Here is a 13,681-nt window from a genome sequence, read left to right on the forward strand (position 1 = left end):
CAAACATAAAACCTCCTATTTGGTTTGTACATCCTTTTACAACTTTCTTACTACGTTTCCAGTCTTTGTACACCCTATTCGCCTCAAATGATACCAACCTCCTGGGAGCTCTCATACAAGCAATTTTGCTAGCCGTCTCCTTTGCCTAGAACATTCTCTCTTCCCATCTCTGCCTCCTCCTCACTTCCGTGGCTTCTTCAGAGGTTCAGCTCAAGCTATACCCAATCCTCCTTAACCTTAGTGCCTTATATCTGGCATTTATTTCCACTTTGCCCCATCTCTGTCTTGTTTGAGCATGGTTGTCCGCCTGTTTTCTCCCTCATTAGACTATGAGCTCCTCCATGGCAGGGACTGACCTTTGCTTCTTTTTGCATCCCCAGCTCTTAGCACAGTGCCTGGCTCATAGCAGGCACATTGACTGACTGACTGATACTGCGCTGCCTCCTATGAAGTAAGGCTAACTTTGGGCCTCCCTGACTTCCCTCCATCTCTTCCTCTGTTCTCCCTTTGAGAGGGCAAAGTTTCAGACCTTACCAGCTAGGCAGTGACCCCTCCCAATTCCAGAATTTTTCTGCCAGAATGGAAGCTCCTTGAAGGGAGGAACTATGTATGATCTTTCTATCTCCCCCATCAGCCAATGTGGGCTCGCCACACTGCATGCATCTAATAAATGTTTGCAATATTGCATTATCATCTGAGTTTCCCTGAGAGTTTTGGTGGAAACAGTGACTGTGGGTGATGAGACAATTGGAAAGAAAGGAACCTTCGAGGACTTGTTAGAGTTTTACAGATGAGGAAACTGAAGCCCACGGAGATAAGATCCCCAAATAAAAGCAGAAATAGGGCACAGTGAGTAGTTGTCCATCTGACCTCTCTCATATGTTTGCCAGTGGCTGGGGACAAGAGGTAGCAAGATGAGAGCATTTCTTGGGTGAGAGGTGGACCTTCATATGAAATTCTCACAAAACTGTCTTTTTAACTCTCCTGTTTGTACACAAGAATTTCTGGGGCTTGTCATCTCCCTAGGATTCTGCAGTGAAGTCAGCTGGGGACCCTGTTGGCAAAAATGTTCCATCTTAATTATTCATTTTTATCTTCAAAATCTTCTCCTGGCTCTATTCCCTCGGCTTCAAGCTTTGCTCTCTGTGCCTTAAAAATAACCCTAATACTCTTCAACCCCAAGGAGCAGTGAAAAGAGCTTGAATGGAGAGTCAGAGGGTCTGGGATCACATGCCACTAGTTATTCCCTTTGTGACTCCTGAGCCTCCATTTCCTCATCTGTAAATTGAGATGGTTGGGCTAAGTGGCCTCTGGCCCTTCCACCTCTAAATCTGTGATTTAGCCTCAAGCTACGCTCTTAGCTTTCCCTTTCCATCAACAAACTTCTCAAAAATATATACTCCTGGCCTCCTTTCCTTCACCACTTATTCCTCAAACACCTACAATCTGGCTTCCAGGGGGTAGCAAGGTGGCTCAGTGGATAGAAAGCCAGGCCTGGAGACAGGATGTCCTGGGTTCAAATCAGACCTCAGACACTTCCAGCTGTGTGATCCTGGGCAAATCACTTAACCGCCATTGCCTAGCTCTTACTACTTTTTAGCCCTAGAACCAATAAACAGAATTGATTCTAAGATGAAGGTAGGAGTTTAGAAAAGAAGAACATGAGAAGGAGAAATCAAACAGATTGGAGGAAGATCAGGAGAGAACAATGTCACAAAGCCCAAGGGAGGAGAATGGCCAGCCTGGTGATACCAGGGAGCCCCCCCACCCCCCTTTAGTACTGAAGCAGCTGCTGACGAGGTCTGACATCTCCCTTCTCTGAACAACTCAGCCTAGCCTGGAAGGGATCCTCTCCTAGCATTGAGAACAGACAGAAACGGAATGAATTCCATGAACTGTGTGGCATGTTTGGAGCCCCTTCTAGAGAAATGAATGGGTGTTATTCTGGCTAAAGATTATCTCCATGGGAACCTCTTCCCTCTTGACCTAGCTTGGGAGTAGGCTGGTGTGGGGAGTGAAATCATAAAAATGGCACCAGACCAATTCGTTCTGCCCCACTGGGAAGGCGAGTGTCTCCAGCAGCTCTCGGTGGGTGTCTCCTCCCACTCTTGTCCCGGGAGGGTCTCTGCGGAGTCAATGCTCCCATCCCATCACTTGGACAGCTTCCAGAGGAGCCGGGGAGATGCTACTGCAGAATAGGACCGTCATGAGCGTCTTGGAATATTAGCCTGGCTGGAATGAGAATACTTTGGCCTTGCAATGGCGTTCTCCCAGGCAGGGGGATCACCATCGGATCAGAGCACGCCCCTTCCTTCCCTGGGGAAAACCCCTCTACACATCCTGGCTGGGTCCAAGAAAGGAATCTCAGACTCCAAATGATCATCTGGCCTTAGGTCAAATCTGTTCTAAATTGTGTCTGCGTGTATGTGCAGGCTAAGGATGGTCTAGGCCCAGTGAACCTCCTCCTTTTCCTCCTATAGAGGCACTTTTCTTTCCTCCAAGCAGAGGCAGGGCCAAACCTCAAATCCATCCATTTTAATTTTTGTCTAGTCAGGAAACTGGGGCTATTAGCCAAAGTGGGAATTCAGAGATTATCTGGGGAATTCTGGCTTTCCTGCTCTCACACATAATCTCCTCTGGTCCTTTGCACAGACTGTCCCCCCAGCTTAAAATGCCCTCCCTCAGGGTCTCTCAGAATCTGTTTTGCTTCTCAGCTCAACTCAAATGACATCTATGTGAAGCACTATTCCCTTCCTGCTAGCACCTCCCCCCAAATCACCTTTTAGCTAATAACTAACATTCAGGTCTTATACAGGCATCCAGGTGGCACAGCAGATAGATGAGAGGCCTGGAATCAGCAAGACCTGAATTCCGATATGACCTGGAATACTAGCTATGTGACCCTGAGCAAGTCACTTAACCCCATTTGCCTCAGTTTCCTCATCTGTAAAATGAGCTGCAGAAGAAAATGGCAAAGCATTCTAGGATCTTTGCCAAAAACAAACAGACAAACAAAACAAAACAAAAACAAACAAAAAATAGGGTCATAAAGAGACAGACAACTGAATTTAAAAATTCTCTGGAGTACTGAATTGTTTGTCAACTCTGGGAGGGGGGAGGAAAGAAGGGGGGGATAACAATAACATGAATCATATAAATTTGGAAAACGTATGTAAATTTGATATTTAAATTAAATTTTTAAAAATTTTCTGAAGGCCATATCTTAATTTATAATTGTTAAATAAATAATAAAAAATAGACCAGAGGGGGGAAAAAGGCCTCTAGCCATATGACGGGTCATTTCCTCAGCAAACCTCCTCTAAGAGCACACCCAAAAGTATACCTACTCGCTCGCTCTGGATTCCCAGAAAAAAGGGCCTATTTCCCTAAGGTCAGTAAAGGTGAACCTATGGCACGGGTGCCAAAGATAGCATTCAGAGCACACTCTATGGGCACAGCGACCCTACCCCCCATAAAAGTTCATTTCTTGGGGGCAACTGGGTAGCTCAGTGGATTGAGAACCAGGCCTAGAGATGGGAGGTCCTGGGTTCAAATCTGGCCTCAGCCACTTCCCAGCTGTGTGACCCTGGGCAAGTCACTTGACCCCCATTGCCTAGCCCTTACCACTCTTCTGCCTTGGAGCCAATACACAGTATTGACTCCAAGACAGAAGGTAAGGGTTAAAAAAAAAAAGTTCATTTCTAGAGAGGCAGAGAACTCAGGCAGAGCTGGCGCCCTGATGACATTTTTTCATATCCCCTGCCCCTTTGACAAGCAGCCCAATGAGAGTACACAGGGGTAAGTTAAGCAGCTCACAGGTAGCAGAGCTGGAGGGAAGCAGAGCACTTAGACCACTCCCTTCCCCCTCTCTACACTTGCTGAGGATATTTCTCACTTCACCCACCCCTCCACCCAGTGGCCCAATGGGAATGCTTACTCCCTCCCCTGTGTGGGGTAAGGGGGGAAGGGGGAGGACATGCCCAGCACTCAGTTGGGGGAGGGGGCACAGCACAAGGTCTCTGGTGGGGGAGGGGCATGGCATTCTGCCTGTAAAAGGTTGACTATCACTGCCCTAGATACTCCAATCTATGCTCTTCTTGCTGTCCCCTTCCAAAGCCCCACTGATTGGAGGACTCCAACCTCACTCTTGGCAAGAGGTGGGTCTTCCAGACAACAAGGAGTCACAAAGGCCAGAAACAAGACCTTTGGAATAAGGGCAGAGGGTGCATGCCCACTTCTCTCTGCCCCACTCCTTAAGAGACTTGTTTACAGATCAATAAAAGGCTTTCTCCTCATTCTGAAACAAGAAGAGGTGAAGAGGAAAGGGGTAATTTCAATCTTAAGAGCCAACTCTTCTTTTTAAAATTGCAAGATTGGCTTGGGGCTCCAAAGGAAGGGGAACAGGCCAGTGTTAAATTTCCCTAGCGGTCAGATTTGAAGACCAGCTCTATCCACTGTCACCTAGCTCTCACTAGCACCTAGAAACAGAAACCTGTTCTGTTTCTCTTTTGTACATAACTACATATATAGATACCATCTCCCCTAGCTAGATTGTCAACTTCCTGAAGGGCAAGGACATCCCTGGTGCCAACCAAGCATGGTGCTTAGAACATATAAGCACAGGAACAGCTAGGAGTCCTGGAGGCAGGAGAGTCCTGGGTTCAAATTTGGCCTCAGACACTTCCTAGCTGTGTGACCCTGTGCAAATCGCTTAACCCCAATTTACCTAGCCCTTACTGGTCTTCTGCCTTGGAACAGATATTTATACTTAGTATGAATGAATAAGCATATGTATAATTTATATATCTATACAAATTAATATAACATTAATTATATTGTAATTCAATATAATAATTTGTATACAATATTAATGTATTATATGACTATCTTTATAATATATAAAATATAAACCATGGTTTATGTATTATATAATTATATTTATAGGCTATATTTAAAACATAATTTTAAATATATTCTATAATTATAAATAAAATATAAACCATTTTAAGATATAGTAATATAATTAAATATTAATAATATATAAATAGATTTAAGTACTATACTTTAATATAATAATTTTATATTAATATTATATATAAATTAGTACATTTGATTATAATATAATTCTGTGGTGATTATATACAAACATAATATGAATATAATAATATATTAATTAAAATGTGTATGCTAATTACATATATTAGTAATACTTAGTATTGATTCTAAGACAGAAGATGAAGGTTTTAAAAACAGGCACTTAATATGTGAATTTATTGGTTTTAGCATTTCATGCTCTTCCTGATTACAACTAACAGCGATCATGAAGAGCTAATTAGAGATTCATTTGGCCACTCTAGCATGTAAATCTAGGTATTCGTGTGTAATTAATAATACAATGACTCATTAATGCTGATTAATAGAGTGTGTGTTGATGTAAGGATTATTCTTACATAGCTGGGTTGCAGAACAGTCAATAGGTGTTCACCTCTGGGCTGTGTGGGGACAGGAGATGCTCAGCAACAGCAAGTGTCTTCATGGCCCACCTCTGGGCCTGTTGCTCCTTCTGGATAACTTAATTTTCACCGGAAAATGGCGTCACTCACCTTGTATCTCTCAATGAGCTTGAATCCAATAAAATACTGCAGCTTTCGGAGGCAGATGGGGCAAAGCTCCAGGGGCCGGAGAAGGGCCTCCTCCAGACTCAGGGCTCCCTGCATAATGCAGCTCAGCCAGCGGCAGTTCCCTAAGCCAATCAGGTGGCAGATCTCATGACAGGTGACCTATTAAGAAAATTAAATTGTCCTTGGCCAAGTTTGGAAGAAAAAACTCATTCATAATCATCCATGTTCAGCTATTTCCTACTCTTCTTCCATCCCGTAACTTAGCCTGGGATTTCCCACTCCAGAAGGAGGAGGGAGGCCCAGCCTTCCTAGCTTTCCTTCCACTAAAATAAGCCTTTCTTGAAGACCTTCTTTCAGCTGATAGGAATGCTGTATTTCAAATGGATTAGAGGCATTGATGTGCTGATAAATGTTTAACAATCAGCTCTCTGAAAACACAGGTCCTGCTTTTAAGTTTAATCTACATTATTAGCATTTTCTTCTTAACTTTCTTAATTCTAGACAAGCAGTCAGGCAATAAATTAGGGCCTGATTTTTAGTGTTTTCTGATTTCTGAAGTGTCCATATTCCTCTGAAATTTTAACAATCAGCCTTTGGTTCCCTGAGATATCAAAATCAATAAGAGTATGCCAGGTGACACTACCAATCTCTTATTCACTGCAGCACCTGAAGCTCGTTACTGCCTCCTCATTCATTTATCAAAAATGTATTAAGTCCTCCTACATACGATGCCTAGTTATCAAAACCTATCATTGTGGGTCATAACAATCTGTACCAACCCTTAGAGCTTGTCCCCAAGTCTGGAATGACTGCAAGATTAAGAGGAAGAAAAAACCCCTACATGGACCCCAAGAAGAGCAGGAATTCAATTGAGACCTTCCAATTTTGTCTTCTTTGGGTTGTTTTGGGGTTTTTGGGGGGGGGGAGCAGGGCAATCAGGGAGAGATTCTAGCTTGATTAACTCAGAATTAAGGAAGTCATTTAATCCTAAATGCTTGAAGAGTATCCAGAGCCAGGTGGAACCCTCCAAGACTCTTCTAATCTCATTTATACTTTATGTAATGTAAAAAATAGACTTGAACTCTGGGCTTCAATCCCCACAAGCCCCTGCTCCACTTCCCCAAAATGCTTTGTAATCTCACTGAATTCTCAGGTGGACCAAGATCAAGAAGGGATTTAACCTGATTGCAAAGGCTTTTGTACTTTTTTTTGGACTTCCATTTTGGAGCAGATGGGGCTCTTCCATGATGTGAGATTATCTTGTCTAGGCCTCTCTGGCCTAGGCACGTGTTTCTTATCCTGTATTTTCTTTAATTCTTAATCTTTGATAAACCTCATAAAATATAATACTCCTTGCAGAGAGAAACTAATTTCTACCTGCCTAAGTCTCCCTAATTTTAATCTTTACAGTATAGACACTGTCTCTCCTTTTACTGGCTTTACAATCACAATTTAAAATGTACCCACATGCTATTACATATGTAAAATGTCCCTTCAGACCGTATAACATCCACTACTGATTAAGAAGTATTTCTTTTTTTCAAGAAACTCCCAGGTGATGATTTCCTCCACCAATACTAATGGGCACCTTCTCAACTGAGAGCACTAAAAAAATTAAGTGATTTCCCTCGTGTTGCTCAGCCAATATGGGTCAGAGGCAGGCTGGAACCTGGGCCTTCTAGCCTCTGAGGCCACTTCTCTGTTCATTATAACATAATGCCTCCCAGGCAGGACCCATTTCTCAGAAAAAAAGGATAAAATAGCTTTGAAGCTTCAATTTGGCTCTAAGAGATAGAAACCAGATGAGCAACAAGGCCTGAATTTGAAGACTAGGAAACACATACCTTGCAGCACTGAACCATCTCCAGAATGGTGAAGAATAATGTCCGATTTCTGTCCCTTAGAGTTATCTCAGGGACCCTCAGGGAGATCTCTGGAGTCTCTTCAGCCCCCGGAGCCTGGCAGAAATCAGCCGAAAACCTGGCAAAGCTGCATACTCCCACTTCTGAGGAGAAGACAGAAGACCATAATCAGCATCCTACCTTAAGGGGTTAAAGACTGGATCAGGAGGCATCAAGAGAACCTACCTAGGTGACCAAGAGGGCCACATCCGCTATCCCCTAAAGGGATAAAGGTGTTCTCAGAAATCCCTCATCAAGAAAAACCTACATTTGTCCAGTTTATCATTGTGGTGTTGGCTGGGTGATGAGTCAGACTCACTCCTTGTCACCTGCTTCCCCAGCTGTTCCATGTAGCCTTGAAAAGAATTTTCCCAGAATTTTGGGTTGCCCATAAAAAAACCTACTTTCATTCATTTTATCACCTATATAAATCTCATTAGGAAGGGCAAGCAATTTTTTTTCATGGAAAAAGGTTGATAAGATCATGCATTTAGTGCTAAAAGAGACCTTAGAGGGGCTACTTGGTACTAAAGTGGATAGAGCTCTAGGCTCTGGAAACCTGGGTTCAAATTTGGCCTCAGAACATTCCTAACTGTGTGAACCTAGGCAAGCCTTTTACACTTCTGGATTGGAATTGCTACTAAGACAGAAGTTAAGAGGAGGGGGAGAGAGGGAGGGGAAGAGAGAGAGAGAGAGAGAGAGAGAGAGAGAGAGAGAGAGAGAGAGAGAGAGAGAGAGAGAGAGAGAGAGAGAGAGAGAGAGAGAGAGAGAGAGAGAGAGAGAGAGAGAGAGAGCGCTGAGGGTCCATTGAACACAATCTTGTCATTTTATAGATGACTATAAACTGAGGCTGATCAAAGTTCAGTGATTTGCCCAACTGGGGAGTATCTGGGGCAGATTTAAAATCTTCTTGATTCTAAGCCCAGCACTCTAACCACTGTCACCTAACTGGTATTTATGAGTCCATACCTATGGATCTCCTTTTCTTCCTCCTAATCATGATTAATTAAGTGAAGGTGTTTATTTCCTATATCATTTCCACTTCTTCCACCAGGAAAAAAAAAAGACATATGACAATTACAGCCAGGAAATGTCTTTCCCTACATTGGTCTTCCGATGAGAAGATCCCACCCAAATTTCCCTCCTGGGTCCAAGGCATCCAAGAAGCAGATCTCACCTTGTCCTGGAAGGAATTTGCCGAAAGTGAAGCTCCAGGTTTCACAGGGGTATAGATCCATGAGTGTGAGACCCAGCACACACAGGGCATCCATAGGTTTATTGTTCTTTAGGAAGGTCAAAATGCTATCTGGTGATGGAATACAAAAGGCAGTGGGTTCTTACAGTGGAAAACAGACAAGGGGTTAGGTGAGATCTTTAAAATCTTATACAATGAAACCCTGGGAGATAAACACAAATGCAAAATGACACTTTCATATAACTTTAAACCAAGGAACTTTTCAGTAGGGGACGAACATTTCCATTCCAGTTCTATAAAATTTTCTCCATTTGTAATTTTAATAAAATTTATCATATTTGATTTTAAAAAATCTTATACAATAACAAAGTGTTAGATTGTATTGCTTAACTACTCTAAGTCTCCCTGGGCAAGCACAGGAGGCACCAACAATAAAGGTTGGGCTGCCATATTTTCAGTCCCAAATTTACATTTACAGTTACAGTTACATTACATTTACAATCGAGGCAACTTCTCTAATGCCTCCCCTACAATCCCTAGCAAGCTGGGGCACCCCTCAATACCTCTCTTTTTTTGCCCTAAATATAGACTATCTCTTTTATCACATCCAAGAGGTTAGAGCTTTTCAAAGAACTTGCAATCGGCTTCTAAACTCAAACAGGAGACAACAAAATAAAAAGGGAAAGGACTTTTATGGACTTCAGTCTTTGCATCATGTGGGTTCTAATCCACATCCCTCTGAAATCTTGCTTCCTGTGTTTGTATGAATTACCCATCCTTCATAACAGATTCAGAGAAATGTGTATGTGAAGTGATGCACATTGAGATGAGCCGACCCAGGAGAACCACCTCTGTGACAGCCACAATAGTAACCCTGAAAGACCTCAGAAGTACTCTCACCAAAGCAGAGTCCAACCATGATTCAAAGGACAGGATAAAAGGTAGCTGCCATTCTCAGCAAAAAGGTGATAAACTAGTGGTGAGGGACGAGCCATTCATTCTCCTGCGTGCCTAATGTATTGACCTGTTCTGCTTGACAATGCTTACAAGTTATAAGGGAGGACTTCTAGCTGAAAGCCAGGCATCAGTGACTTAGTGATTAGTCACAGATATGAAGACAGGAGCATAAATCAAGATATCCAGTGACATATTACCGCAAGTGATTTCTACCCCACGGCCGCACAAAACATCACCCAGCAACCCACAGGCACAGGAAAGGGACCAACAGTGACACCAGAGCCAACACAAACAAACGTGCCTCCCAGCAAGACCCAAGAAGGGTCCAAGATAATGGTAGCACCTTCGGTGAACCAAAGGGTAGCCCAGGAACTCAGCTGTCCTAAAGTAAGACCAAGCAAGGTTGACTACCCCACCCAAAAGCAAAGCATGGGGAATGGTTGAACACCTGTCCCAGCACAAACCCCAGTTCAAAAAATAAAAACTAGAGAATTAAATAAATCAAAGGAAGCACTGACAAGTATCAGAAGTTATTGATGGGGGTTGGGCAGCTAAGTGACTTAAGTGGATTGAAAGCCAGGCTCAAAGACATGAATTCCTGGTTTCATATCTGACCTTAGACACGTCCTTGCTGTGTCACCCTGGGCAAGACACTTAATTCACATTGCCTAGCCCTTACCCCTTTTCTGCTTTGGAATTGTGAGATTAAAGTTAATATCCAATAACTCCAAGCATTATATTTTATAAGATTTATTAATACCCACTTGAAGTAAAAGAAATAAAAGACAAAAAGTAAAAGCCTGAGTGAAGAGAAGTTTTCCCAGCCACTTTCGCACAAGAAGTGAGAGAGGGACAGGGTCCCAGAAACTTTATCTCCAAAACATAAGGAGAACGAAAATGGGATGCTGGGAATTGGGAGTCCTGGGGAGCGGATTCTAATTACACAAAATACATGGTATTCCGACCTATATGTACATAGTATTGATTCTAAAATGCAAGACAAGGGTTTAGAAAAAAAATTATTATGAAGGTAGAAATCCTCCAAGAGAAGGAAAGAGTAACTCTGTAATGACTTCAAGCAAGGGATCAAAGGGGAGGAAATGAATTATACTACATGAATACTTTGAGGAAATTAAGCAGGAGATTTTTTTTTAAAGGAATAAAAGTTTTGGAGGAAAAAATTAGAATGAAATAGAGCAACTAGACAGGATAGCAGATAGAGCACCAGACCTAGAGTCAGGAAGACCTGAATTCAAATGCAGCCTCAGACTACCTATGTGACTGGGCAAGTCATTTAACTTCTGTTTGTCTCAATTTCCTCATCCACAAAATGGGAATAATTATAGTGCCTACCTCCTAGGATTGTTGAGGATCAAATGAGATAATATTTATAAAGCACTTAGCTCAGTGCCTGGTACACTGGTATATCAATGTTAGCTATTATCAAATAACTTAGAAGAGAAAGTAGCAAAACAGAAAACACCTAAAGACTCTGATCAATGAAATGACCAACCATTTCTCCTTAGGATATATTTTTAAAAGCCTCTACCTCCTGTGAGAGAGGTGACAATTTCAAGGTACAGAAAGAAATAAGATTTTTGGACATGACTGTTTTGTGGATTATGTATTCTTATTTTTTACTCTGTTTTGTTTTTTAGTTGGGGGAAGGTAACAGGGAAATAGGGAGATGTCAGTCTTGATGTTAAAAAAATAAAAAGGCCATTGAAGCATATTTTTTTAATGAATAGAATGGAATAGAGGCAAGTTAAGAAGAAAACACAAACCAACAGGATATGGGTGAAATTTATTGTATACTTTTAAAAAAACAAGCAGTATGAAATGAAGATTCACAGTTGTGTTTACAATTCTCGTTTTATGCTCTGCTATGTATATGGAAATTCTCTTTTTGGTATTCCAGTTCAAAATTTAAAACAATTTTAATAGGAATATTAATAAATCATTTTTAAATGAACAAGAAAATAAGAAGTACAAAGGAACTATTACTTCCTTGCTATTTGTGTGTTTATAAAATGTAATTATGTATTAATATATTATATATCTATACATATAGTTTCTTCTTCTGAAAATCTGTGTATGAGTTCTCAATGATTTATACAATTCTCTTCTTTGAATATTGAAATTTTTTTGATGATTATGAAGTTCACATTAAAAAAGAAAAAAGTGAATATTATTTTTAAAATCTCATCCCTTTCCAAATATCAATCATATCTGAGTGTCTCCATTTTTTTTAGCCTCCAGTACCTCCTCCTCAAGTAAGAGAGGTAGACCGGATCTCTCCTAAGAAAACAATTTTTCCTATCTATTATTGGTGAAAGAAAATCCTTCAACTTGGATGGTAGTATACTAACATCTCAGTGATATTGACTGACAATAGCCTGTCTGCTCCATGGTTTCTTACTGACCTCCCAGTTAAGGAAAGAGAAGTCATTTCTCCATTGGGCCCCATTTTCTTCATCTATAAAAATCCCTTCCTCTCCTATACTTCAGGGACGATGAGAGAATAACTGAATGCCCAGGATAATTTTATGACTATGACAACTGACCTCCAGGTAGCCTTTAGGTTTTACAATGTGCTTTACATTTTTTGTTTAACTCATTGAACATTAACTCATTTAAACCTCACAACATCTCTGTGGGCTAAGTCCTATAGATATATTATCTCCATTCTACAGATGAAATAACTGAGGTTTGTAAAAAAAAAATAAGAGGAGCAGCTAGGTGGCTCTGTAGATTGAGAACCAAACCTAAAGATAGGAGGTCTTAGGTTCAGATCTGACCTCAGACACTTCCTAGCTATGTGACCCTGGGCAAGTCACTTAACCCCCATTGCCTCGCCCTTACCATTCTTCTGCCTTGAAACTGATACATAGTATTGATTTTAAGATGGAAGGCAAAGATTTTTTTAAAAAAAGGAAAGAAAAGAAGGGTCTTACTCATATCTGGGTTATCTAGGTGGCACAGAAGATAAAATATGAGGCCTGGAAAGGTTCAAATATGTCCTTAGACACTTACTAACTGTGTTACCCTGGGCAAGTCACCTAGTTTGCCTCAGTTTCCTCATCTGTAAAATGAAGAGATTGCCTTGACAGCTTTCCAAATTTCTTCCAGCTCTAAATCTCTGGATTTCTGAGTTTAGAATTGACCTAATGAGATAATTTTTAAGAGGGGAAATAAGGAAAATCATTTAAGCAGAAGTATGTCAAATGGCAGAATACCTTCATTAAAGACAAGAAGACAGGACAGATACTTTTCTTGGGACTTTTCCTAGGCTTCACTGAAATCAGAGGACTTCAGTTCAAATATTGTCTCCACTACTTCCTGTCATTTAGTTGTTTCAGTCATGTCCAACTTTTCATGACCTCATTTAGAGTTTTCTTTTTTTTTTTCTATTTTTCATTTTTTATTTAATTAATTTAGAGTATTTTTCCATGGTTACATGATTCATGTTCTTTCCCTTCCCTCTTCCCCCCTCCCATAGCCAACAAGCAACTTCACTAGGTTTTACATGTGTCATTGATCAAAACCTATTTCCATATTATCAATATTTGCTTAGAGTCTACATCCCCAATCATATCCCCATTGACCCATGGGATCGAGCATATATTTTTCTAATGCATTTCTGCTCCCACAGTTCTTTCTATGGATGTGGATAGTGTTCTTTCTCATAAGTCCTTCAGAATTGTCCTGGATCATTGGAGATTTCTTGGTAAAGTCATGGGGTGGTTTGCCATTTCCTTCTCTAGCTCATTTGATAGTGAGGAAAACTGAGACATACAGAGTTAAATGACTTGTCCAGAGTCACACAGCTAATTGGAGGCCAGATTTGAACTCATGGAAGATGAGTCTTCCTGACTTCATACCCAGCACTCTATCCACTAGCCACCTAGCACTCTAGCCACCTAGCTGCCCAAAACTTCCTGCCTGGTGGCTTTTTCCAGGCTTTGGTTTAGGTTTCTGGCATCACTTGTGGAAGGAATCCCTACGTT

The 13,681-nt window shown here is 41.3% G+C and overlaps 1 protein-coding gene across 2 annotated transcripts in view; it reads right to left on the bottom strand.

Moving 5' to 3' along the window:
• Nucleotides 1-13,681, bottom strand: part of AMZ1 (archaelysin family metallopeptidase 1) — a 41,278-nt gene that overhangs the window by 8,664 nt on the left and 18,933 nt on the right. For both annotated transcript variants that reach the window (XM_007498407.2, XM_016423929.2), the window contains exons 5-7: nucleotides 8,700-8,828; nucleotides 7,466-7,626; nucleotides 5,604-5,780 (exon numbers count right to left, since the gene is read on the bottom strand). In XM_007498407.2, coding sequence (XP_007498469.1) covers nucleotides 5,604-5,780; nucleotides 7,466-7,626; nucleotides 8,700-8,828 — 467 coding nt within the window. The remainder of the gene's footprint in view (nucleotides 1-5,603; nucleotides 5,781-7,465; nucleotides 7,627-8,699; nucleotides 8,829-13,681) is intronic.

Source organism: Monodelphis domestica, chromosome 7 (assembly GCF_027887165.1).
Source record: "Monodelphis domestica isolate mMonDom1 chromosome 7, mMonDom1.pri, whole genome shotgun sequence".
Taxonomy (NCBI): domain Eukaryota; kingdom Metazoa; phylum Chordata; class Mammalia; order Didelphimorphia; family Didelphidae; genus Monodelphis; species Monodelphis domestica.